This window comes from Falco naumanni, chromosome 12 (assembly GCF_017639655.2).
Source record: "Falco naumanni isolate bFalNau1 chromosome 12, bFalNau1.pat, whole genome shotgun sequence".
Taxonomy (NCBI): domain Eukaryota; kingdom Metazoa; phylum Chordata; class Aves; order Falconiformes; family Falconidae; genus Falco; species Falco naumanni.
In genome coordinates this window covers 2467642-2494655 of record NC_054065.1, presented here as the reverse complement: position 1 = coordinate 2494655, position 27014 = coordinate 2467642, and the positions used below count along the sequence as shown (strand labels likewise).

The window sequence follows — 27014 nt, the reverse complement described above, 5'->3', positions numbered from 1 at the left end:
CCCGGGCCTGGCTGCGCGCTGTGCCCTCGCTCTGTGTCATGGCGCCGGCCCCTTCCCGCCTGCCGCGGGGGAGGCTGTGTCTGTGCTGCTGCCAGCTCCCAGGCTCTAACAATGAAATAATATTTTTCAAGCTTTTTTAATTTTTTTTCACGGGTGAAATTACTCGACAATGTGCAGGGCGGCGGTAGGCACGGCTGGGCAGAGCCGGGAAGCGCTGGCAGCCCCGTGTGAGTGGCCGGGGGAGCGAGGGGCGGCGGGCCCTGCCCGCCCCGCCCCGTCCCGCCCCGCCCGCCGCCGTCCCGTCGGCGGCGCGGCGGCAGCTGCCGGCCTCCGTAGCCCCTGCGAGGGGAGCCCGTGGCCGGGCTGGGAGGAAGAGAAAGGCGGCGAGAGTCGGGTTACAAGATGGCGGCGGCGCGGCGGTAGCTGCTGAGGCGGCGGAGCGGCGCCAGCAAGGGCCCGAGCCGGGGCGCGGCGTCGCTCTCTCGCCCTCAGGGAGCCATGAAAAGCGGCGCGTTAAAGGCCCCGCGCTGCCCCTGAGCGGCCCGGCCGCCCCGCTTCCCCCCTCCCCCCCCCCCCCTCCCCGCCCTCGCTCCATCGCCCCCCGGAGGCGGAGCGGGCCCGGGCCTGCGCCCGGGGCCGGCGCGGAGGCCCGAGGCCGGGGCTGCACCATGTCGGACACCCGTCGGCGGGTGAAGGTCTACACCCTCAACGAAGATCGGCAATGGGACGACAGGGGCACCGGGCACGTCTCCTCCACCTACGTGGAGCGGCTGAAGGGGATGTCGCTGCTGGTGCGCGCCGAGTCGGACGGTGAGAGCGTGGCCGGGGCTGCGCGGAGGCCTAGGCCGCCCGGGCCCGGGCCTGCCCCTCTCGCTGCCCCCCTCGCTGCCCGGCCCCGCGGGCCTCCCCGCCGCGCCCGCTCGCGCTGACACCCGCCGCCGCCGGGCCCGGCTGCTGGCGCCTTCCTCCCCTTCCCCGGTCGGCAGGGCAGGCCCCGGAGGACAGCGATCGTTATTTTTGTGCCCCCCTTTCTTCCCTGTAGCTTGCGGCTCCGCTCGAAGTTCCCTTCCCCCGGTGAGCCGCAGCGGTGCTTAGGGCCGCGGCCCGAGCCTTTCGCTGCCAGATCCCCTGCACGGCTCCGTCGCTTTTGACTGAAAGGAGTTAAAAGTTGTTATTACATGAGGCGACATTTTGTTCGCTTTCAGAATGATTTTGCTAGCTTTTGAAGTGCTCTTTTCCTCCCCTTCTTGCTACTGTAAAAAGTTGGTGGTTTTTGGTTTTTTACCCTTAGAAATTCACCGATTGTGTTTGAGTTGCCTGGTGTTCCGCGTGTTTTATTGCGCTTTAAAGTCACCTTAAGGGTCTGTTTTGGAGGGGGGAGGAGGGTACATGCCACTTTGTCAGCCGACAGGTGCTAATGTGCTAAATAAACCACCTAAGACTGGTATAAATTACTGTGGAGCTGTTGCCAGGATACATACACTACTTGCATACACAAGGTAAAGGTTTATAGTATCTAGATGATTCACTTCTGAAGGACAGTTGAAGGAAATAAAAGCAAATGGCCCACGTGGCTTCTATGGGCAAAAACATTTTTATGTTGGGCAGCGTGTTACCTGGTGCAAATGTGTGTAGGTTTGCTAAGCGGCCTTGAAACAAGCTAGTTGTGCACCAGGTTTCAGGAGAAAAAACATGGCTACAGAGAATTTTGGTCTAAATTGGAAGGGAAAAGTACATCTTAATATGGATATTTCTGTTCAGTTCTCTTACCTGGTTTATTTTAGGGAATTAGGTTTGAAGAAGGTGGTTCTTCTGGATTTTCTGTAAGATACAGATTAGATTGAGCACATGTTGGCTGGCACATGGGCGGTTATAACATGCGTGGAGATGTTGATTCTGTAAATTCAGTAAATATGTCTTCATACCTTTTCCAGGTTCGTTACTGTTAGAATCGAAGATAAATCCAAATACTGCATATCAAAAACAGCAGGCAAGTATTATTGCTAAGCTTTATTTTTTTCTGATTGCTGATGCTGAAGAATTGTTTTACACTCAAAAGTAATTGCATTTTCCAGAAAAAAGAAAAAAAAAAAAAAGGGAAAACAGCATGGCATGGAGTTGTCAATGGTGTTTTCCATAAAGGTGAAAAACTTGCTTAGAAGCGTGTGGGTGCTGTAATACTTCATGTTCTAGAAATTAAAAGTATGGACCTCCAAAAAAACCCCTTTTGGACTTTAGGCTTTGAAGAGAATGTATGCAATTTGGATAAATGTTGAACTTATTACAGGAAATATAGTTAGAAAAATACACGTGTAACTTTTGTCTCCTATCCCAGGCAGTATGAAATAATTGCCCAATTAAGAAGGCAAAACTTTGGCCAGTTCTGCTACAGCTTATTTACTTCTTGAGTTCTTTTTCTGGAAATAACACGATGGAATTTGTCTTTGTGGGACTTCTTTCATTGTTGCTGTTTAGTTTTTGTTTTAAGCCTTGGAAACTTCTGCTATCCTAAGCAAAGTGGCTGGCCATGGTGAGACTTACTTGCACGGTTGCCTTTCCTAGGGGTAAGCCTTCTGCAAAACAAAGAAGTAAAACAGTTGGGAGCTATGTTAATAGGTCGTTTTTGTTTAATCCACTAAAAAAATTAGCTTGCTAAGTCTCTTCTGCTTTTATTGCTTTTTCCTTTTGCATTAATTTGTGGTGTCTCTAACTGCATTGTTCTCATGGTTATTACTGGAGTTTTTTTCTGTCTGTTTCTTTGTTCTACAGTAGACTCTCTGTTCCTTTTGTTCAGTACTTTTCATTATTATGGCATCCAGAAGTGTTTCAGCCCTAGAAAACAGTAACTGTGTTCTTCCTAAGTCATGAAGAGACAAATCTTTAAGGATTTTGTTTGTTTTAGTGACATGTTACGTTATGAGAATTTGAGGAAAGAGGTTTTGTTAGCTCTCAAGCACAGGTTGGCTCATTTTAAGTTAGGAGCGAGTCAGAGTCTTGGACCTAGCCTTTCAGAAAGCTCTGTTTCCTGTGGTTTCCACTTTTCACTTACGAGGTATTAGTTCTTTTAGTCAGGTGGATGACAGTCACAGGCTTTCCTGGGGCGGGCCATGCTGAGGAAGGAGGATGGTCTTTATGGAGCTCTGCAGAGTTCAAAGACAAGAGCCTTGAATTCCTTCCTGTTTAGCAGAGGAAACTAATACATAATGAAATAAGAATGCAGATTATGTTGCTGTAAAATTTTAAAGTGCTTCCTTTTGCAGGCTGTTTTTCGAAACTTCATACAACTGATTATTTGAAAGCCTTCTTTACTTAATTGGTAGCAAAGTTTCAAGTAACTTAAGTAGCTTCTGTGGCTGGTTTTCTTGTGGAAGTCTTTATAGGTTGTAGTTTTGAAGAAATCAGGCTGAGGTTTATTTTGATTGGCTTTTATTACTGACCCTAATGCTTTTGTGACCTCATGGCTCAAAGTGTTTGCTTCACTGTTCACTCTTTTGAAGAAGTTTGGTTTGGGATTTTTTTTTGGAAGAGGAATCACAATTGATGATTTCCAGAGACAGGTTCTAGGTTTATCTAACCTGTGAAATTAGACAGCTTTTAGTTGATGGAGCTTTGTCCTCAAGTTTTACATGCTTCCACGTGGAGTAGCAGAAAGCAGACCTTAGTGTAACATCCCCATGCTTTTCTTAGTTTGTGAGATTGCAGTCTCATCACTAAAAGAATGTAGTATTCACACCTGGGCGTCTTGGGAACAGATCCTTTTTAAAAATGGTGGTAAGATTGAGGCAGAATGTCTTGGTTAACCAGAGATGAAGAGAGGCAGTCATTCCCCCAGCACCCTGCTACTTGAATGTGGAAGCCTATTACAGGGTAGCCTCAAGACTTGAGGCTGTACTGATCTGCCCAGGGCAGATGATTGCAGGTGAATGGCAGCGTGGAGGAGAGCTCTGTCTTCCCCTGGCCAGAGTTCAGTTGTGGATTTTCTTTAAGGTGCCGATCATCTTGGTTTTGGGGAAGGCCACAAGATGATGTGGCTTGATGGAAGGGAAACGTGCCCTGCCTGTGCATCTGTCATCTTATAAATTATTTGAATGGGTTTATAGGGTAGTTTTCAATTAAATTGTGATTTGCACAACATTCTGTGAAAAAAGAAAGACCAGATGGTTTTTAGTTGCGGTGCATCATCCTGTGATTCCCAGTATTACACTGCTTGTGCTAAGTAGTACTGTAACTATTAACTAACTGTAAACAGGGCAGGCCTGTTACCTGCCTTCTCAAATCATGTTTGTAGTCACTAGCTTTGGTGCAGAATTCAATTCTGTCAAGGTGTTAGGTGTGCTGTAATCGTGACCTCTTTCTCAAGGGAAATAGGACTCGGGTTGGACAATAGGTGTTGGGCAGCTCAGCATACAACATAGAAGAATCTCTATTACATGTATGGAAAGAACGTGAGAGCCTGGAGAGCTTTAGATCCCCCTATATTTTGGGGCACAGGCTTTGAGAGTTACATAGCTCCACTGGACACTCTGTGTTGGCCAAAGGGCAGGGTCAGATGTGTTCTGGAAGCTGTAGCAGGAGCAATTTAAAAAGTTGTTACCACACCCATTTGTTGTTCCACCCTCTGCTTGAGGTTACTGTTCCCTGGCAAAACTGCAGAAGAGCATGTCTTCAGTGAGAAATCAGATGGGTCCATCCTGTGCTTTGTTCCTCCAGCGCAGTTATGCAGGCAGTAATTCTCAGTTCCACGGCTGTAAGACTTTAAACTGCTACAGAAATCCTTAGTGCGAACACTGCCTTCTGATGTTCACTGTCCTTTAGGTCCGCGCTGTCTGTTTTCAGACTTGAGAGGAAGAACGTGTGCAAGTACTGTCTTTTGCACAGAGTTGCCGTCACTCTCCTGAGAACAGAAAAATTTGCTTGAGGCAAAGTGGGAGTTCCTTGAGGCCAGGATTTAACACATTTGCAGGGGTGCTGTTAAAACCAGCCTGAGCAGTTGCCAGGGGGGCTTCTTCACTCCTCTTTCATGCCAGCATGAGTATTCATGTTACTGCGTGACAGTTTAGGTGAAGAAACTGATTCCGTTGAAATACCTCTTCTGCTGGGTTAATTTTTATCAGCACACGTTCCCCTGTCTGGTTCACTGTACAGCACACCCGTGCTGGTGTGGTGAGGTTGAGGGCTAGTGCAGGAACAAGGAGAGGTGGCAATGCAGACATTGTGCAAACCAGTACCAACGCAGAAGAGACGTTTGCACTAGTCTTAGTTTAAATTGTTGTTCTGAATATCTCTTCTTTTGTTTGTCTGTATGTTGTGTTTGAGTAAATTCAGGAACATTGCTGGTGCTCATTGATGGAGCAGCACCGCGAGTGCTCATCTGAGCGGGTGGGAGTGGTAGTTTCTCGCAGCAGCTAGGCCTGGAAGGTGTCCGTCTGTGGGCTTTGTGGGCCGGCCTAGGTCATGCAGGAAGTGTTTGCCAGACAAATAGGTTTTATACTGGTATTGGACAAATATTTTCTTAGGAAATTATCAGTCTTTCAGAAATATTTTTGGAGAAACTTACATAACTTCTGCCTTGTGTGGGCAGTACAGATTGTAATGAGTACCATTCAGTAATTCGAGAATTCTCACAAAATTTTTGAGTGCAGTATCTATAGATGTATGCAGTCATTTTAGTTACTGCACTATTTCTCTTACTTGGATCGTTTTGGGCTACGAATAGGACTTCTTCATGTGTGTGCCCCTCTTTGTTCATGTATGTGGCCTCCCTCTGAGTCTCAGCTTACCTGGAAGTGTATTGATTTTGAGTGTCAGGGCATCAGTAATTCCACAGAATGTTTCATGATAAGCATTTCAGAGTTCTCTAACAGCCATAGAATTGTACTTAAGAATTCTTATTTTTTAATTAATGTCTGAAAGAGAACCAGATCAGGGAGCTGATCAGACTTTTCAGTGCCCATAGCTGACAGTTACTGCTTTTTCCTTGAAGCCCAGTTAACTGCTCACTGAAATGGCACCCTGTAAACATGGAGATTCAGCTGTCCAGGAGCCAGAGATGAGGGTGGACAGCTGTAAGCAAAAACCGTGTCAGCTATATGAAGCTGTACCATTTGCGCACGTGAATCAGAGCCCAAAAGCAGCAATACTACCTATTAATATTTGTGACTATGGAATAAAGGTGCAAGTGTAATATAGGATACAGTAGTATAAATAAACAACTCTCATGAACAGCGTTAAGACCATAGTGCAGTGAGCTCAGTTCTTTCCAGAACTTTAAAGGACTATGTAGAAACAAGAAAGAAGAAAAAAAAAAAAAAGGAGTTTGTGGGAGTGCTGCTGGTTTTGGTGTGTGTGTGACCTGTGATTATGTTTTGAAAGAGGGAAGTTTATCAGTTGGTGGGCATTTGTCAACAAAGTTGCTGTAAGAGCAAGATGTTATAGTAAACTTTAAAAGAAAGAAAAAAAAAAAAAAGGCGAGCACAAAACCCCCAAAACATGCAATTACACATGGATATTAAGAGATTAAGATTACCATAGAAATAAACTGAAGAATTACTGCCGTATCAGTGGTGCTGATTTTCATTCATGTTCCAGAGTGGTAACTGTAGCAGCTGGTTAGTTGTTTATTGAGACAGAGGTGTGTTTTTCAGATAGCTATGCTGGTGAGTTTACCTACTGTCCCGTGCCAGCTGCTTGTCAGCAGTCCTGTCCCAAATGTTAGTCCCCTCACATCTGCCAGCAGAAATACTTACAAGCAGTCCCTGCCCTCTTTAAGCCTGGGTAGCTGTGCTAGCAAACATCTGTTTAAACCACCTAAACTAACCTGTTTTTTTATCAAAAACATATGCAGAGTGCTGTCTGACAGTAGGTTCATGAGTAGCAGTGATCACTTGGGTATTAGTTGTAGTTTTGTCCTGTCTTTGGTGGATACGTGAGGGACGGGGATGGTTGTACAATACCATGTCATGGGTTGGCCTTTTAGCAGAGTGAACGCTTTAATTGATCAGTTTCATTGTTTCGTGTCTTTTGGTGCACAAAGGGAACCAAGAAGTATCTTGAGGGTAAAGATGCGAGGGGGAAATGACAGCTGCATCTGTTGCTTATTGCCCCTGGAGTTTCCTGAGGTATACTGGGTATCTTTAAGCCAGTCATATATTTGTTTGAGTTTGGTTGCTAAGCTTGAAGATACCACTTTGAATATTTTGTTTACTGTAAAAGTGATGCATAAGGTAAAAGACTTCATAGCCTTGATAAGCTGTGTGGTGACTATTGACCTTTGTAAATGTGGGAAGTAAATTACCTTACTGACTATTAAGCAAGGGCTTGCTGGATATTTTTTTTCTTTTTTTGTAAAAAAAAAAAAAAATGTGGTAACAGTTCAGGAAGTCAACAAACTTGGCAGAACGTTGAACTGTTTTGTTGGAGCTTGTGACATGTACTGCAAAATTAGCAGAGAGCCATTCAGTTTGAACATTTTAACATGAAGATGAGTTTACTGTAGGATGCTGAACTATGTGTTTGAATGTCAAAGCACAGGCTTACATTCCTTACAGTACAGCAGCAGGTGTCCTAATACGTCATAAAAAAATCTTCTATTCAGAAATTCTAGCTGAATCTTCCAGATATACTGTGAAAGTGAAATTGAATTGATGGAGGCAGTAGTGACAGAGAAAAAGAAGCTTGCTCAAACGAAAATACCTGTTGGCAAGATGCTTTTAACTTTAGTAAGAACTTAAAGAATTTTTATATTACTCAGGCTGTATGTCTTTTAATTTAGAAAAGAGTATTTTCACATTAGTTAGGCATTATTTCTCAAGTTGTGAAAGCTGTATTAAACCCTTTCTGAGGAGGAAACACTGTAATACTGGGGTTTTGTTTCTACTTTATTAAATCTCAAAAGACTTAAATTGTTATACTGCAGGTTTTCTTAATCTCCTACAACGTGTGCTTTCCCTTTTCAAGGCTGTTGGCTTAGAAGTGTGTTGCAGGAAAATACCATTATAAGTGCTCTGGATATGAAAAAAGGTATATTTAAATACATAATATATGAGGTGTGGTCATAAAATAGCAAAGAAAGAAGGGCGATGTCCCTTATGGCAGAACAGGTGATTTAATATTTTAGTGTCTTATGTTCTTTTTTTGACAAGTGTAACTTTTAAATTAAAATTATTTCTTCTGTAGACATATGATTTAGTGGAATGCAGATTAATATGCAGTGTAGACCTCTTTCAGAAACAGTTATTTCTTTTTGTTTTTCATTTAAACAGGACACCCTGATTGTTTGGTCAGAAGCAGAAAATTATGATTTAGCACTGAGTTTTCAAGAAAAAGCTGGCTGTGATGAAATCTGGGAAAAAATCTGTCAGGTACAGTTAACTTTAATTTTCTGTTTCTTCCAGATGTTTTTGTGACTTCTGTGACTTTATGTATTGGCTGTAATTTTTAAACCTACTTGTAAGAGAAGCACATACTCGTCATTATTTTCTGTGGCTGTTCTGTTGAAGATCTTAAGTTGCTACTATTTAGAAGAGTAGTTGTTGCATTCATAATTGAATTTCACTCTTCTGAAAAATCAATGTAATGGTGAAACTCAGGTGCTAGGCATGTTAGAGGTTGGTTGTTTTTATTAGAAAGGGAAAATCGAGAGTACTGCATTTTCATTGTTCTTCTGCCTGGCAGCCTTAGGAAGGTGACTTGTTGGAGTGCAGTGGAACTGAAAATGTGTTGTAACGCATAGGAGTCTAGATACTTCACCGTGAGAGAGACAGGTGGCATTGCTGTATGAGCACAGCAATGTCAGTGATACTTTTTTTCATCAAGACCCAAGTCTTATAGGCCATCTGCGTGTTACGGGTATTTCAGTCGTCATTGTTTTATTATGGAACAGCGTAGGTTTTATGTTTTCAACTCTGGAAGTAAGAAGTCAATGGCGTTGTGCCTGTGTGTACTTAAAAGAGGAAACCTGGGCTTTCATGTTGGAATTTGTCATAACCTTCTCAGATATTGAAATGATGCAATGTAAAGCTGTTAAGAAGCATAGAATTCAGATTTCCTAGCAGTTTCCTTTGAAAAAACTAGGCGATTTAGATGCATTGTTAATCTTAGCATGTTTTGGGGTATAATGTCTTCTCAGCCAGTTCTGAAAGTAATGGATCCTAGTAACCGCAAGTGTATGTGCCTAATAAGTAGTCCAGGTTTAAAATTGGTTTGAAATTGGGGCTGAGCTGATGGCCAGTGTGAGGGGAGGTCTTCCTGGGCTTAGGCGATGTACACCTTAGGCACTGCCATCAGACTCCAGAACTCTTCCTGCTTTGTCCTTTGAGACTCCTGCATAACATGCAGTCCTCCTTGCAGGAGTTAACAACAGGAGGTTACAAATTCTGGATCAGTGGGGGCAATGAGAAGTATAGGATATATGGAAGACTGGGAAAAGGAGCTAAAGGGACAGATGAGGTGGAAGGAAGGCAGAGTGGGACACAATAGCTTCCTTCTCTTGTTCGATTTCAGTACTTGGGACCTTTTCCTGCCTCTGTTCTTGATCTTTTTGTTGTTTCACTTAATGTTGGTATAGCTGTGGGCTCTTCCTATGAGTTTAAGGCTTCATGTCCTTCTGTTTGAGACACCAAAAGGTTTTGGTACATCCTTCTCTTATTTTGTGCTCGTCTCCAAGGTGCTTCAGATTTCTTATCTGCGCAGGTATTGCTAGGGTACTATTGAGGATAACGGTAGGGAATTTTAAATGTAGAATTTTAGAGGCAGCAAACTCACACTTCTGCACAGGTAGACATTTTCTAGGCAACTGAAGAAGGTATGGGAGGGCTTATGTGCCTGTTATTCTTGTTACTGACTTGATTATTTTTATGTATGTTTTGGGATGAGACAGTAATTATGTGTGCTTTCTTCTTAGGTTCAAGGTAAAGATCCTTCAGTGGAAGTCACGCAGGACCTTATTGAGTCAGAAGAGGAACATATAGAAGAAATGCCTGAAACTAGTCCTTTGATTGACCTTCCTACTTGTGAACTCAACAAACTTGAAGAGATTGCTGACCTAGTTACCTCTGTTCTCTCCTCACCCATCCGTAGAGAAAAGCTAGCGCTGGCCTTGGAGAATGAAGGCTATATTAAAAAACTACTACAGCTTTTCCAGGTCTGCGAGAATCTGGAGAACACCGAAGGCTTACATCATCTGTATGAAATCATTAGAGGAATTTTGTTCCTCAACAAAGCAACTCTGTTTGAGGTGATGTTTTCCGATGAGTGTATTATGGATGTTGTTGGATGCCTTGAGTATGATCCTTCTTTGGCTCAGCCAAAACGGCACAGGGAGTTCTTGACCAAAACAGCAAAATTTAAGGAGGTTATTCCTATAACAGACTCTGAACTCAGGCAAAAAATCCACCAGACTTACAGGGTACAATATATTCAGGACATCATCTTACCGACACCATCTGTTTTTGAAGAGAATTTTCTTTCTACCCTCACTTCCTTTATTTTCTTCAACAAAGTTGAGATTGTCAGTATGTTGCAGGTAAGTGGGTTTAGTATGGTATAGAGATGGATTATGTATAGAAACCTCTAGCTGTAGTTACAAAATTGATTACAGCTTTTTTAACATTGTGTAAGTTAATCATACACGCTTTCATTTGCATAGTGTTTTGAATGCTTCCCCTTATTTCTGATACCTTTTATTTTGTATTTTAAAATCGTAGATTTCAGGTGAGTATATTAATATTTTTTAATGGGTTGTAAACAGTTAAAGGTTCTTCTCCTTTATTCACAAGTAACATACACATTTTGAGCTGTTTTTGTAGGTATTTAGGGAACAAGCAACTTCTTGTATTCTATCTCAAGCACATGTGTGCTGTCCATATAACAAATTCTGAATCTGATTCAAAAGAGTATGTTCAGAACCATTCCTGTTATACTACTCTTACTTTATGGTACTAATTCCAAATGTTTATGTTGCAGTATAAAGTAGTTTGTTGGGCTTTTTTTCTTCATACTGACATCTAGAAGTAATAATTAATAAATAACCAATATGTCGCTATATCAAAAAAATTACTGCATACTTTGTAGCCAGAAGCAGGCTTAAAAGTAGTTGCGTGACAACCAAGCTGGACCGTGTATGGCGCCTTGGTGAAGAGCTGCATGTGAACTTCATGGCATTTTGGGTATTTTCAATTCAATTTTGTTGTGCAAACTGATGGGTACCAAAGTGGTTTTATTCTGTTTCTGATCTGTATCCTTAGCAAAATGGTTCATTTGTGTAGAATCGAACGTGATAAACCTGTCGGTTTTGGGCGTGGATAGTCTCTGTAAAATAGGGTAAAATAGGAGAATGTATCAAGGGGGAAGGTAGTTAAAATTGTGGAAAGATCAGGGCACTGGAGAAATAACATTACCATAAGGAATATTTCTAAAGAATGCAGTAGGTGACTGGGGGGAAAAAATCAAAACTAAAGAATTGCAGAGAATTGCATGAATAAGCTTTCAGGCTTCTTTCTGGTTTCTTCTTTATGGTTGAATAGCAGAAAGAAACTCAGAAGTAAATCCCACTTGTAAAATTAATGACGTTGTGTTAAAGATTTTCCTTTTCATTCTTTTGCATATGTTACTTTTCTAAAACTAAAAATAATTTCCGTATTATCTTCTGAGGCCACGGTCCTGTTTTCCATTTAAGAGATTTTTAACTCTTTAAAGTTTGTTATTTTTCATTTAGGCTTTACCGTACTGAATATTTAATTGTGCTGTAACAGAAAGCTATGATTCCCTGTTGGTTCTAGTACTCTCTGAAGAAAGTTCTGAAGTCCTCTGATGGTTCTTTGCTACTCTCTCACTGCTGTCTTTGCCACAGTAGAGAGAGTATCTGGCACGTAGGTTTGTCTGTCTGTTTTAAAGACAAATCGAGGCATGCATGGTGGCTTAATGTTGATACTTGCATCGTTTAAGCTGCCTTGAGAATACAAGCTAAGAAGAAAGCACACACAGAAGAGGTGTTTTTGATAGCACGCTTGAGGAAAATTACATGGTGGTACAGACCCCAGCTTCAGGACTGTTTTCACAGTCCCCTGGTGTAAATCGGCTTTTTGTTGTGGCACAAGAACTCTAAAGCTCCTTTGGGTTTGGTGTACACGTTAGGAGTCTTGTTACCCTAAATACACTGGCAAAGCTCCCTAGGAGAATGCAGTTTATAGGAGTAAGAGATTGTGTTTGCTACAGCAGTAAAGCTCCTTGCTACGTGCTGCGAAGCTGTAGGTCCCGGTGCTGCTGTCCATGAAGGGCAGCATGTGGGAAACCGAGCGAGCACAGAAAACAAACCCAGGTCCAGCCTTGCTTTAGGGCGTCAGGCCTGCACTGTGTGGCAGCCTTATACAAGCAAGAGATCTTTCTGTTGCCAGGTGTTCTGTAGTGGAGATTTTCTAGCCTATCTGTTGTTAATTGTGGTATGGTCATTTTTTTTTCTTAAACTGGCTTAATTAAGCTGTTAAAGCCAGCAAAGCTTAGAATAAACTACTAAGTCTGTGTATGTTGCACTGTTGCTCTGATGTTGATTCCAGGTATCATTTGTTTGTAAAGCACTTCATTTTCCACATCTTAAAATACTCAGGAAAAAAAATCTGTGAGGCTTTCCTGTAATTGTAAAAGTTCTGTATTATGTTAGTCTAATAAAGCGTACGGATTTTAGTAACAGCACACAAAACCAGAAAATACCCTCTATGTTATGCAATGTAATGTTTATATATATATATATTTATTGGAATGCTGCTATTCCATTCATGTTTATTCAATGCGTAAGTAAAGTTTATAGAGTTGAATCAGTGCAGCGATGCATAGTTTTGTAATGCTGTAACATAATGTTACTATTTGCTTTAAGATTTATATCGTATTTAAAAAGTAACAGAGACATTTGATTTGAGAGAATGGCAACACTGTGTTCCACATGGAGCAGCACAGAGAAATCAGCATTCAGAGAGGGCAGAAAGTGCCCAGACAGTTGACAGGTGATGGAGTTCACCCTGGTTTTCTTGTACCTCTTGAGTATTAGGCAGTGGTCTAACGGAAATGCTTAACAAGAAGTGAAATGTTTTCCTATGTATACTTAAAAATAAATGTCTTGGTAGTAGAGGTTCTGAATAAGAAAAGCAAGTAATACTCAAAAGTTCCCCAGATTGGAAAATCCAAACCTCTACAAGTGGGAGAGGTTGTTTTATTGAGAGTAAGGTTAACGGGGACATGGCTGCAGCGACCTGGCGATGTGTAAATCTAGTCACCTTAGCATAGGTGGGCTGAGGAAATGTTTGCAGTGCTGCAGATCCAGAAGAGGGTAATCTATACGCAGGAGGTGTTAAACTGGAGTACAGCATGGTAAAAATTGTATTTTGCTTGGTAGATTGTAGTGTACAAGTGCATCGGTTGCCGTCCTGGAAGGTTACATGCAAGGCGCAGGGCGGGAGCCTGGAACAAAGACTGTCGTTTTCTGTAACGTTGGTGCGTGGGGGTGTGCAGCAAATCATGCCGTGAGTGTGTGGGGTAGGGCAGAGCTGAAAACCACAGCGGGTGGCACGGCAGAGAAGGAAAGGAGATGACATGTTCTTTAGAGAGCAGTGGTTCAGAAGGCAGTTGTAGTAACCATCACCTGTGCTCAGCTTAACGTGTGGTTCTGGTCTGGACCTGCTTCCACCGCGCAGAATGAGCACTGAAACAGGGCCCTGGGAATGATCCTCTGGGATGCGTACTCGCATTTCCCTTTTTTGTGATAAAATAACAGAGGTGTGGAGAAAAAAAATAAAGGGGGAAGGGGGCCGGGGATGACACGGCGACGCAGACGCGGGACCAAATAACCCTTATTTACCAAATCTACTAATGTGTAATTTTTTGTTTGTAGTTAAGCTTAAAGTAAGTTGACTTCCTACAGTGTGGGACCCAGTACAGACCTATGATTTAACTTTTAAGAAGCATTGGTTAAGTTGTGTTCTTCTTATGTGTTACACAGGAAGACGAGAAATTTTTGTCTGAAGTTTTTGCACAATTAACAGATGAAGCTACAGATGATGACAAGCGATGTGAATTGGTAAGTCAGTGGTCTTGGTGGTTCTTTGAATGCTTTAAACTGCAGGTCTGGATTAGGTAGAAATACCAAAACTGTTCTGGTTCTGCAGTCATTTTTTTGTAACCCTAGAATCATTTCAACTGTAGTTTTTATGTACTCACTAGCAAGATATTTCTTGCAAGGTAAGCTCTGATTTAGTTGTTCTAAATAATTATTTTATTGTTGAGAAAGCACTAAGCTGACGTCCGAGACCTCAAGTTATACTTTCTCCCAAGTACTCATTAACGTACCACGTCACTTACATTTGTCGTATGAACACTGCCTTTTTCACTGTACTTAAAAGGTCTTTTTGAATGATTATAAAGTCCTCTGACTGTGAGGATTACCAGCGGTCCCTAATATTTATGTCACAAACATTATTGAACCTTGTAGCAGCTTAAAATGCCTTGTTAAAATGTTGCTTTCAGCAAGAGAAGCATCTTCGTTCTAGCAAACAACAGGCACACCGGACGGGAGTGTAAATCCCTCATATGCCAGGTGCGGTAAAATAGCTACAAGGCGACTTATTTCTGAAGTAAATTTCACCCCTTAAGTTGGTGGCAATTTTTTGTTGGTTTTACTTCCTTTTGCTTTCCTCTGTTGTTGTTGAAGATTGGGGGAGAGAGAACCAGAATGATACCACTTTCTAGGAAGGAGCATACCAGCCAGTACACAAATGGATACAAGTTGTAACAGTTTCCTACTTGCAGGGTTTTCTGAATCCAGTACACCTGAGGTTGTTTTTTCCTATATGACAGGTTAACTTTTTCAAGGAATTCTGCGCATTTTCTCAGACGTTACAACCTCAAAACAGAGATGCATTTTTCAAAACTTTGGCAAAGTTGGGAATTCTTCCAGCTCTTGAAATTGTAATGGTAAGTGAAAACATAATGCTGATTTTAATAAAATGTTTTAAACCCACAGCCATTTCACCAGTTTTTTTCAGATCTGCTAAGCATCTTTGTGTAAGTTTGATTGGACAGCTTTGTTCTGCTGGAAGTTGAAATCCATTGTAACGTTCAGGATCAGAAAACTGTGGACATCTTTCGGAAGTAGCCTGACTTTATCGCTAATATTATTTTTACTTTACATGAGGGAGAGGCCTGTGATAAATGCAGTCCTTTTGACAATGTAGTTGAGGAAGAGTACCCTTCAATTTTTACTGTGGCAGCTTGATTTTTTTTTTTCCCTGTTGTTGTTGGAACAGTGCCAAAAAAGTATTTTTAGATAATCTTGAACTGTTAGCTTGTTCCTATCCGAAAGATCACGTAATCCTGTCTTTTCAGAGGTATAAAGCAGATTATCTTAATCAGCTTAATCATTATGTGAAAACATATTTTTTTTCACTCCTTTGGTTCAAGCAGCTGTTGCTGCCTGACCTTTGCAATCATATGTCAGTGCTGATGTTAGCCAGAAACTATAAATTCAAGGGTTTTGATATTCTGGAGTAACAGTCTCTGAACTTAGCAAAGGACACCGACTGTCCTATAAAAGTCATACAGCTTTTCGGTGATTAGATAAACCCTAATCTCATTATTCTTTTCCAGGGCTAGACCAGTCCCAGTATTTCCTGTTACATTAATATTTTAGGCTTAGAAGCTGTACGGTTACCACAGAAAATTACATACCTTAAGTAAAATTATTAATTCTTGTTGCCTGTAAGTAAGTACAGAAACTTCTGTACAAACTGATTTGTACAGTTGGTCCTTTTATGCGAAATCAATAAACTGTGGGTAATGGGTACAGAATATCAGCACCTTAGATATTCTAGTAAGCAGCACAATATGTTTCCTGCCTAAATGAGGGCTAGCAGATTCACAGAAAACCTTACCTTCTTTCTAAAGGAGGGAAATAGTGGGGAAAAGGTTTTGCTGGGGATTGATTTTTGTTCTGTAACTAAATTACTGTGTCTTTCATATAAACTTTTGTAATAAAATGTTCTCAAAACTTTTAACTCCCTATTCTTTGCAGCTTTACTTGATCATAAATACCAAACTTGATTTATTCTAATAAATTGCTTATTTATGTTTTTTAATTAGGGAATGGATGATCTGCAAGTTAGATCTGCTGCTACAGATATATTTTCTTATCTGGTAGAATTTAGTCCATCCATGGTCCGAGAATTTGTAATGCAAGAGGCCCAGCAGAGTGACGATGTAAGTAAAAGCGTTTGGGGCATTTGCTGAATAGACTAATTTTAGAGCAAACAAAAAAACAAATGGGGGGGTGGGGGGAAGAAAAAAAACACTCCAAATTTGGGATACAATATGTGCCCAACAAACCTCTCCAGAATTTGGGATACAGTATGTGCCGAAAAATGTAGATACTGGAAACGTAGGGAAGAGTAGATGTAAGATACAGAAGTGTCTGAGCAAGTTGGTTTTCCATGTGTTCACAGCAGTAAGATTGTAGGTTGGCCTAGCAGTGACTTCGGGGGGGGGGGGGGGGGGGGGGCTGTGCTTGACAGAATGCCAGTGTCTAAATACAACACAATTTTTCTGTTTCACTTAAGAAAAAAAAAAACAAAACCGAAACTTGATACAGAAACTAGGGAAGTCATTCCACTATTGAAACTGTGTCTAGTTATTTTGTGGTTTGTTGGTTTGGGTTGCTTTTTTTGCAGGATATCCTCCTCATCAATGTGGTCATTGAGCAGATGATCTGCGATACTGATCCTGAACTTGGGGGAGCCGTTCAGTTAATGGGCCTTTTGCGTACTCTGATAGACCCAGAGAATATGTTGGCCACAGCTAATGTAAGAAAATACAAAGGGGTAAAGACACTTTACTGTCTCAGCAAAATTAATAACTTGATGTTCTCTGTTACCGTTATTGTGGTCTGAGGATTAAAGATGTGTTTTCTTTTGAGTGTTGTATGTGGCCTGATCAGCTTAAAATTTTCTATTAACTTTTGATAATAAAAGATATGTGTATGTGACGTGGTGCAAGTATTTATCAAACCAAGCAGTCCTATGCTTCTGTGAAATAGCACTACTGTGATCACAGCTCCTGCGAGCTGGATGGTAAATCGGGAAAGAAGAGTCCAGTAGCGTCTGCCTGAACCCAAATCAGTGGTTTAATACCAATGGCACAAAAAGGATGCAGCTTCATCCAGCTGGTGCCATAGTTAGTGGAGGATGTGCTTATATTTTTGAATTCCAAATTGCTCATGTGTGTTTAGACATCAAAGTTAGAATAGGAGATTTGTAGCAGTTCGCTTTAAAACTTGGATCGCTCCTTCCTTTCAGCTGCTGACATTTTGAATCCAAACCAAAGTACAATGTATTTGTAATTTAATGCATACTCCATGTAGGAAAACACGTTGTAATCTTACTCGTATGTTGATACTCCTATCTTTATATATAATGTAGTGGACCAGATCGTCATTTTTCTTTAGCATAGAAAGGTTTGCATGTTGTTATGGATAAAATTACTGTGTTTAACAAGGGTTTAAGCAAATTTTGTGACACGCGTTGAGTCGCTGATGTATTTGCAGTATATATTTGCATCCGCGGTAGGGATTTTTCTTGGTGCTAGCTAGGTTGGTTTGATGCCTCGCAGGTCTTTTCCCAAAATAAAGAAACATGTCTTCATTGAGTGAAGACAGTGTTACAGGCCCAACCAAAGAGATACAGGCAGACCTGAAGGAGTCGACAGAGTTGTAGGCTGCTTCTTATGTTACTGCTCTTTATTTAAAAGGTTAGATACAAATGCTTGTATTTAATAAGGTTGTGTTTGTTCTAGAAAACAGAAAAAAGTGAATTTCTCAATTTCTTCTACAACCATTGTATGCACGTCCTTACTGCACCACTACTGGCTAATACATCGGAAGATAAATGTGAAAAAGGTAATGCTGGGTCGGGGTTTTTTATTATTGTTCCTCCCCCCAAGTTCTCAAGGGACTTACAGTCCCGGTAACAGTGATAAGCCTGTGCTGCAAGCTGGGAAGACGCTTGCTGAAAGCTGTTGTTTCTCCCGTGATAGCGGTTCTGTGAGCAGACGTTTTGATAGCCCTTTCTGCAGCTTTGAATGGTAGCACGTCTTTATGCTGTGCTTTGTAAAACATGTATCTCTTTGATGTGTGTTGTTAATTGTATGCTAGTCTAAAAGTTTGCCGAAATGCTTTGATGTTCATCAGTGGTTACATGAGTCCAGCATCCGGCGTGCTCAGGTGATTCACTCTGAAGACGTTTTCACTTGGCTGTAGTACGGAAATGCTGAAACAGAACTCTTCAGAGAAATACAACTTGGAACTCCTTTGTCTTGTTCCTTTTTAATTTTTCCTGGTAACAGCAAAAGAATTGGAAATCTCTGGCACACACAAATAACAGCAGTTTTTGCCTCTAGTACTGTACAAACAGAAACCTAACATCATCACGGTCTCTCGAGTCAGACTTTTTTCTGAGTGCTCTTTCAAAGAGATTAAATCAGACCAGTATGTATTTGGGGAAAACATTTATTTTGTCTTACCCATCTTCCCATATTAAGTCAGAAGAATAAATGTTTTATGCATTTTATACAAAAAAACCCAAACATGCAGAATATCTGTACTACTCATTTTGTAATGTTATTTGAAAAATTTAGAGTAGGCACTTTCGTCTAGGTAGGAATAATATTCCTAAGTATGAGGTCACATATTTTCACCTAGCTGAATTTAAAACTTTGTAGTGTAAATTGAATACAGAAATCTCCGCTTGCTTTTTTGCTGTGTGTTTATTCCCCTGTAGCTTACAGAAACTTCTGATTTGATGAAAAGTTTGAACAGCTGGCAGAATTGATTGTTTATCCCCATCTTTTAAATATTTACAGTGCTTTGAAAATCTTTTTCTGATTTTTGTTTTTCTTTTGTTTATCAGATGCAGTAGTTGGGACCACTAAGAGTAATACAGTTTGTCCTGGTAAGTTTTGATTTACCTTGAGTTTTGAAACTTGTATGGTGTGTATAGTTGTTTTATTTTTTTAAAAAAAGTTAGATATGTCCATTCTTTATTTTTTTAAATACTTTTTATTGGAAGAGATGTAGGTGCTTTGCTTCCCTTTCGACAACAGGAAGCTGAAGAAACATTTTCATCCGCTTTTGTACTGAGTTTCACTTTCCCCACCCCCACCCCAGTCAGCCTTGCCACTGAAAGTTTAAATCACTGTTAGCAGAATATGGAGCAAAGAGACGTAGGCGAGTTCTGCAGTTGGGATTTTTATCTGTGTGGGCTTATTCTTTGAGCATTATGAAGACGTTGCTAATTAGTCTGGACTGCAGTAACCTGGAGCTTGCTGATCCTGGAAGAAGTGCCACTGCCAATTTAGGGTGATTTTTGTGACTGGGTGGGAGGGGGGGGGGGGAAGCCAAATTTGTGTGTGGTGGTTTGTTCTGACTCAGTGTCCCGCTTCCTAAAGCAATCCAGTGTGCCCTTTAAAACATGTCAGGAACTGCAGTAGCAGCTGAGCTTGGTGATGATTTGGTGCATGACAGTACTTTTTTTGTCTTAATAACTTAAGGCATTAATATTTCTTGTAGATAATTATCAAACGGCACAACTACTTGCCTTAATTTTGGAGCTGCTTACTTTTTGTGTGGAACACCACACGTATCACATCAAGAATTACATTATGAACAAAGATTTGCTAAGAAGAGTACTGGTCTTGATGAATTCAAAACACACATTTCTGGCCTTGTGTGAGTATGGAGCTGTTGTGATTTCTTTCTTCAACCCTTTGTAGGTACTGCGTGGGATGTGTATGAGTAGAAGTGTATACTTAAATCCAAAATTCATGTTCATTTCCTACTTATTACTGACTAGCTGTTAAGTAATTTTGGAAGAATGGCAGCAGCTGTCTGTTAATGCAGACCAGTGCAGTTTATGGTAGGAGGAGGATTGTTGTATGTTTTGAAGTCCGCAGTGATCCTTTCAAGTCTTTATGAGAGCAAGGGTCATATGAGCTGTCTTATCTCATTTAAATGGAAATTCTGCCATTTCTTAATTACATCATAAATACAGTGCTCCTGGTGGAGAGCGAATGACATTTTGTGAACCTTGGTATCTATTGGGGCTGATTCTGGGAGGTAAACACAGAAAACAACGGGAAGGAGCTAACAGTTTAACTTCACGTGTGCTAAAGTTTATTGCTGCCGTATTTCAAAAAGAAATTCATGGACCCTGATCCCATTCAAATACCAGGAAGGTCAAGGAATGGAAGAAAGGCTGCCTGTCAGCAAATGTTTCTTCTGAACTTTGAGGAAGTGGTTTTTAATGCTCTTGGTTTGGGGATGTGTCTTCCTCTCGGTAACATCAGGTTTGTTCCATTCTTTCCAAGAGAAGCAGGTCGCAGCCCTGGCATGTAGTTATTAAATTCTTGAATTTCTTTCTTCATACAGGTGCTCTTCGCTTTATGAGGAGAATAATTGGTCTAAAAGATGAATTTTATAACCGTTATATCACCAAGGGAAACCTGTTTGAACCAGTTATAAATGCTCTGTTGGATAATGGAACTAGATACAATCTGCTCAACTCTGCTGTGATTGAGCTGTTTGAATTCATCAGAGTGGTAAGTTAAGCAGCTTCTTCAGCTCTTACACGTGTGCAACATCTCAGGTAGAAATAATACAAAATGCCAATCTTTCCCTTGAAGTAGTGTATTAATACTTAAAATCAAAAAGTGGAAATCCCATAGATAAATACCCAAATAGAACGGAGCCAGTAAGCTGCCTCACGCTGGTTTTACTTGATTGTCCCGGTACAGAGTCTGTGTCGGCCCCATTTATGTGCAAGTCTGCATAGAAGTACCCTGTGGGTTAAGTTCTGCTGTGTGGTTGAATGTGGTGTTCGTCGGCCAAACCTTGAAGTGAGGAATTAAGTGACATATGTTATATGTGAATAAGCCTGGCTGGGTATTACTGGGTCTAAACGAGGCCAGTTTGACTATAAATTTGAATGATCCTTGTCCGTTAAGATCCTACACACGTGTGCTTTCCTAGCCAGTGCAGCTCGGAATGGGTAGCTTTGTGGGAACAATGTGAGCGTGGACAGGAGAGGCCGGGCACCCGGCTGCTTGTCTTGCTGGGGTGGAAAACAAGGACTTGCAACCCCTCTTGAGCTGTGAATGCCTTGATGCATGGAAGTCTCGGGGAAGATTTGTGGCCTGTGAAAATGAAGGGCAGTTTTTAGTCATGGGATATCGTAGCGGGTGTCTTTCTCCAGCCAGAGGAGAACGCCTTGCGTCTCTGGGTGCCTTTGCCGGCGCAGTATGAGCGTTAAGGTTCGCCTGAGACAGTGGGATGTGTCAGAGGGTGAGTGACCAAAAGGTGCCTAATCCCGCATGTGCGGCTGTAGTTACTGGGGGCTAGAAAGAGGGGTGCAGCTTTGGGGGGAGCGAGGCACAGCTAAGCTCGTGTTTCTCTCAAGAAGGCTCAATTCTAGATAGCAAGCATCATGCTTTAATCAAACTATCACCGACAGAATTGGGGCGGTACTGAGCATATTGTCTGTTTATATGGGAAATTCAATAATTGTTTCTAGACCTCAGCTTTTCTATTAAGGAAGAATCTGATTACTTCATGTTTGTTCTTTACAATAAAGTTTTGACTCGGGACAGTGAATCAGTTACTTTTAAAAGCAAACTCTAAAGCTTTTTGGGCTTCTGCATGTTAATATTTGAGACTGAAATGCCATTTTGTTCTTATGCAGGAAGATATCAAGTCCCTTATTGCACATATAGTTGAAAACTTTTATAATGCACTTGAATCTATCGAATATGTTCAGACATTCAAGGGACTGAAGACAAAATACGAGCAAGAAAAAGACCGACAAAACCAGAAACTGAACAGGTAAATGACATAGTGCCATTATGTAGTACTGCTGGCCAGTTTTTTTCCTTCCTAGAGGGCAGAAGCGGCTGAAGGCTGGGATTGGGGTTGGTTTTCAGTCTCGATGAAAACTTCTTCAGTTAAGAGTAACGCCCATCTGGCTTCCCTTGGGGCCTACTGTAGTGGAGTTCATATTTGTGAGTATATTAAATGATAGATTTGGAAAACGCTCAGCTTACGAAGGGCAGAATCTTCTTCTGTCATTCAGAGTTGGGACTCTGTCTGCCACCTGGGGTTTTGGCGACGCTTACGCTGATGGTAGAAGCGGGGATGGAGCTGGACTGCCTTCCCAAATGCACTGAGTTCACTCTGAAGCATCAGGAGCCGTTTCCGGTCCTGGCCGAGTCTGAAACAGCAGGCAAGACTTGAATGGCTTGTCATGTGTCTCTTACAGTGTTCCATCTATATTGCGTAGCAATAGATTTCGCAGAGATGCAAGAGCCTTAGAGGAGGATGAAGAAATGTGGTTCAATGAAGACGAAGAGGAAGAAGGTGAAGCTGTTGTACCTCCAATTGAGAAGTCAAAACAGGAGGATGATTTTCCAGATAGCTATGAAAAATTTATGGAAACTAAAAAAGGTATTTACACAACTTCAGCTGGTTGGTACTGGAAGTGCGCTATGGCAGATACCTGGCAGATGCCACGTCAACAAACATGTTGCTTGTGCTCTGTATCATAAGCAGGAGTAGGGGTATTCCATGGAATTAAGTAATGAATTCCTAACATGTATTTGCAAGCTAGTTTAGAGTTAAAATACTGAGTTAAGTTGCACCAAGCATGCCTCTGGTTTAAATGACATTCAAAAGCAAAACTTCATCTGTGCTTGTGTGCGCCAAGTGAGCAATGTCCCCACGTCCGCAGCATCTGTGCCGTTCCTGGTTCGAATGCTGGCGTGCTTTGGGTGAGGTTAGTAGATGAGCTGTTGATTGAAACAACTTAAAAAAAAAAGGGCAACCTTTGCTGTGTGATTATGCTGTGATGGGGATTGTACTCCATGGTGTGCAGCTGATACTTAAGTACGAAAATGTTTGTCCCTCAGCTAAGGAGAGTGAAGACAAAGAGAATCTTCCAAAAAGGACTTCAGCTGGGGGATTCAAATTCACTTTTTCCCACTCAGCCAGCGCAGCCAATGGTGCAAACGGTGCAAACAGTAAATCCATGGCAGCTCAGACGTCACCAGCAAGCTCCAACGGCTCCTCTTCAAAGAACACAACCCTGACCACAACGGTGACAGCCACCAAGGTGGGAGAACTCGCACAAAAGCTGCTGTCCTGGCGCAGGCCAGCGGGGCGGTGTCGTGAGGTTAGCGTTAGCCTCTAGGCAGGGTCTTAGGTATCAATTCACCCAAGGCCCTGTCTCGTTAAGCCCTCAGTAGTTTCGGGTGAGGTTTAAGAAAGCATTAGGTGGGACTGGGGTCTGTTGGTATGTCTGCTGGGCACAGTTTAATCTTGCATCTTCTGCATAATTTAACTGTTCCCACTCCTCAGCTTTTAAAACTGCCCGGGTGCTGCTGTGTGTGATATACAGACAAGATTTGGGTTTTTTCTGAACTACGTTAGTGCCTTCCCTGGTGGACAACCATTACGCATTTTTAAGGAGATGAAGTACAGTGATACCTCTTTTATGTCATACAGTCGTGCATTGTTTTACTCTAGCCTGTGCAAACTCCTAAGAGGCTACAGGAAAGTGTGGCAGAAATGTTTCTGCACACACCACAGACTTGCCAGCAAAGTGGATGTGCAGTGTACACATCGGCTTGCGTGGCTGTCCAGTGGGGCGCTTAAAAAGTGATATTTTTTTTTAAATAATGCTGAGGCCAGATGCAGCAGAGCAAGGAAGTTCCAGTGTTGTGTTTTTTTTTAACCTTGAGGTTCAGAAACCGTCTCAAGACAAATGGGTATTTGAATGAAAAAGGCATCGCGAAGAAACCTGCTGCTGCAGGCTTGATGTCCTGCACAGGCTGGCTGGGGAGGAGGAATGGACTAACGTGGCACTTTCCTGGGTATTTTTTTCCAGTGTGCAAATGTCTTTTTTTTTTTTTTTTTCCTTTTTTTTTTTTTTTCCCAATTGGCAGGGAAGTCTAGTTGGCCTAGTGGATTATCCTGATGATGAAGATGATGATGAAGAAGAGGAAGCATCTCCAAGGAAAAGACCACGTCTGGGTTCATAAATGAAACCAAAACTTTGGAATAAAAACTTTTATTATGGGGTTTCAAATGCTGCAACTGTTTTAAGAGCTAAAAAGAATCTGATTCAGAAAGCTTTCTCCCATGAGTATATAAGATAATACAAGGAGTAGCAAAAGAAACTCAGTATATCAGCTAGAAAGGGTTAGTTCTGTAAACACAAAGCTTCCAAGGAACTTAATATCTTTCTAGTTATTAAGGAGTCTGCCATTCAGGCTGTCAAAAAAAATATAAAAATATTAAAAAAGTGGGTTAGTATTCACAGAACCTGGATGATGGCTTCTCAGCAAGGAAAGTCTCAGGTGTCGGGAGGGCAGGGGGAGGGAACGGTATGGTAAACACTTTTTAAAAAATATTGCAGGGTTTCCCCAGTGTTTAACAGAACTAAGAAAAAAAATAATTCAAGCTAAAATTTTGAACCCAGTAATCTTAATTTTGTAATGGTGCTGTCAGTTGTGTTCTTTTAGCAATGCCTCTTTTTAAAAAAAAATTTAAGGGAAAATTAACTGTTTGCATAAGAACAATCCAGATTTTGGGACCATGTATTACCAACAAAATCGCATTTCTCATGGTTGGAGGGAGGGACGCTGCAGTTATAGTGCATGCTGAGTTGTTGAAAGCAGTTCAAAATGAGTTTTAATTTCTATTTTTCAAGAGGAGAAGACAGAAGCTGGATTCAAAATGGATGGTTTTCCTTGGGTTTTTTTCTCAGACATCCAGTAATGTCTATGCCAAGGAATGATTGCTTCCAAAATATCTCCAGGAGCTGCTGGTGTCAAAGCGGTGGCTGCCACGGCACACGCCGTAGCTGTTGCCTTCGCCTTGCGGAAGTTGCCGCATTTGAATCACTTTCTGTGGTGTTAAAGGAGCTGCCTCTTGGAGCAGCCAGCCGCTTCCCCTTTGCGAAACACTAACAGGTTTTTCATAGCAATGAATTTAGCAGCGTTTTAACACCAAAGTCACTTTGGACCAAGACAGAACGATTACTAACCCAACACCGCTCTCCGAGGCAGAATCAACAAGCAGCACCCCGAGTCTGGGTGTAATCCGAAAGCTGCTTTTTTAAAAAACAAAAGCACATTCCACGTAGGTAAGCAAACTGTGACAAAAATAGATGAGTTGACAGAGGCAAACAGTCCAGGTTTTACTTTCAAGAGCAGCGAGTGAACTGTAAATATTTTAATGTTAGTTTGCCCGTTTGTGATCTGAGATCATGATGAGAGGAAGTTTCCCAGCGACAATTGATGTGTCAGAAACGCTGAAATATGAAACCAGCTGCAATCCACCACATAGATCACTCTTGTCATACGTGTTATGGGTCCATTTCTCCTGGAATAGTTTAAGCTGAAGCAGTTTCTCTGTTTTGGAGATTTTTGTAGTTAGTTTTAATTTTAGCTATTGTTTGGAAAAAGATGGGCTGTCTGTGTAGATATGAAGTATAGTTTTTTTCCATAAAACAGAAGTTTATTTTGTATTAAAAATACCACTGTACTTGTTTTACACCATTTGTATACATGTGGTGATATTAATGCTGAACTGTAAAATTCAGGAATTAAAATGTGACCCTGTAATTCCATAATTATTGCTTTTGTTTGGTTTGTTACACATGGTAAGTTAACTCAGAATTTTAAATGTGGCCATTTTAGAGTATTTTTGAAGATTAGTTATCCGTGCAGTTCTAAAAGTAACTCTATACCACTAGATGAAATCCCACAGGGAACGTGTGAGCTCTTCCCGACACAGAAGCTGGACACGGGTGTTCCGAGGGCTGACGGTTCGTGTGCATGGACCTGGGGACAGTGGTATTGCCCTTCACGGCACCAGGCAACCAGGAATGGGACTCCTGAGTTTTCACCTGTGTGATGAAGCACCCAGTCAGCTCCAAACGCAGAGGCTCCGGGGAAGTGTTTGCCGGTAAAGCATGGCTGCTGCATCATTGCCGTGTGCTCACTCTCCTGCTGACCATCACCTGGGTTTCTTCCTGACGAGTCCTTTCTCTCCTCTGGTAAAGATGATTACCTTCCTCCGGCACCGCACACGCTACTCGAGCGGCAGAGTTACGCAGTATGTGCCTTTACTAACCTGAGGCTGAAAAATTGTGGCACCTGCTCTGTGGACCCGAGCTGTCCTGATTCTCTGTAACAGCCACCCAAAGCACGTTCTCTGAGGGTCTCCGACTGCAGCGTGTCAGTCCTTGCTCTGCTCCCCACCACCCCAGCTCTTCCCCAAAGTACTGCCAGGAGCTTTAAAAATACCTTCAGACCAACATGAGGGGGGGGGGGGGGTCACAGCAAAAACAAGAATGTCATGAATTTTTATAGCTACTAGAAAAAGACTGTGTAAAGTGGCATTAGATGTCTCATTTTAAAACAAAATAAACCACCTAAATTCCCTGTAGGAGGTGACGTGCAGCACTCTCTCTAACTGGCTTGTGTCCAGCTGTCACCCCGTAGATGGCGTTTCCCTGTCTGACCTGGTGGGTGCTGCCTGGGGGCAGCCGTGTTCCTGTGCCTGGGGTCCTTCCAGTACCGCTCTTTTTGGAAAAGAAAAGAACATCTGCCAACATGTATCAGTTATAAATGCTATTTTAATAAAAAGTTACATGAAACTTGAACTGGTTGTTTTGTTTCTTCTAATGTGAGTTACTGGTGCAGTCAGCCATGTAAGGACATCCTGCAAAAGCCTCTCCCTGCTTCAAGTCTATCAAAGCCAAGCCAGTAAACAAGATTTTAAAAGATTTCTACTTTGAATTTCTCATGACACTATAAAGCAGTTACTTTACTTAAAAGTTGCACTTAGAGCAAAATTGGATCTAAGGACAAGTAAACTGCCCCAAAAGTATGGAAAACAATGTAATCCAGAGTTCATCTGTAAATGTCTTGAC

General features: G+C 41.8%; 2 protein-coding genes across 6 annotated transcripts in view; one reads left to right on the top strand and one right to left on the bottom strand.

The window, feature by feature from the left end:
• Positions 1–342: 342 nt before the first annotated feature.
• Positions 343–25709, top strand: PPP4R3B (protein phosphatase 4 regulatory subunit 3B). 5 transcript variants are annotated; one of them, XM_040611450.1, is made up of 16 exons: positions 343–810; positions 1935–1990; positions 8262–8360; positions 9902–10522; positions 13988–14065; positions 14842–14958; positions 16123–16239; positions 16707–16856; positions 17827–17929; positions 18939–18980; positions 19598–19756; positions 20456–20625; positions 21765–21904; positions 22359–22522; positions 22984–23186; positions 24019–25709. In XM_040611450.1, the coding sequence occupies exons 1-16, from the start codon at positions 669–671 to the stop codon at positions 24112–24114; spliced, it is 2457 nt and encodes an 818-aa protein (XP_040467384.1). In that variant the 5' UTR covers positions 343–668; the 3' UTR covers positions 24115–25709. The 5 variants fall into 5 exon arrangements, with proteins under 5 accessions (XP_040467384.1, XP_040467386.1, XP_040467385.1 ...); XM_040611452.1 differs by having other exon boundaries at positions 22338–22522; positions 23062–23186; XM_040611451.1 differs by having other exon boundaries at positions 344–810; positions 16707–16838.
• The window catches only part of CFAP36 (cilia and flagella associated protein 36), a 21324-nt gene continuing 18788 nt past the window's right edge, over positions 24479–27014 (bottom strand). The window contains exon 11 of the mRNA XM_040611454.1: positions 24479–26830. The gene's annotated coding sequence lies outside the window, so the exon portion shown is untranslated. The remainder of the gene's footprint in view (positions 26831–27014) is intronic.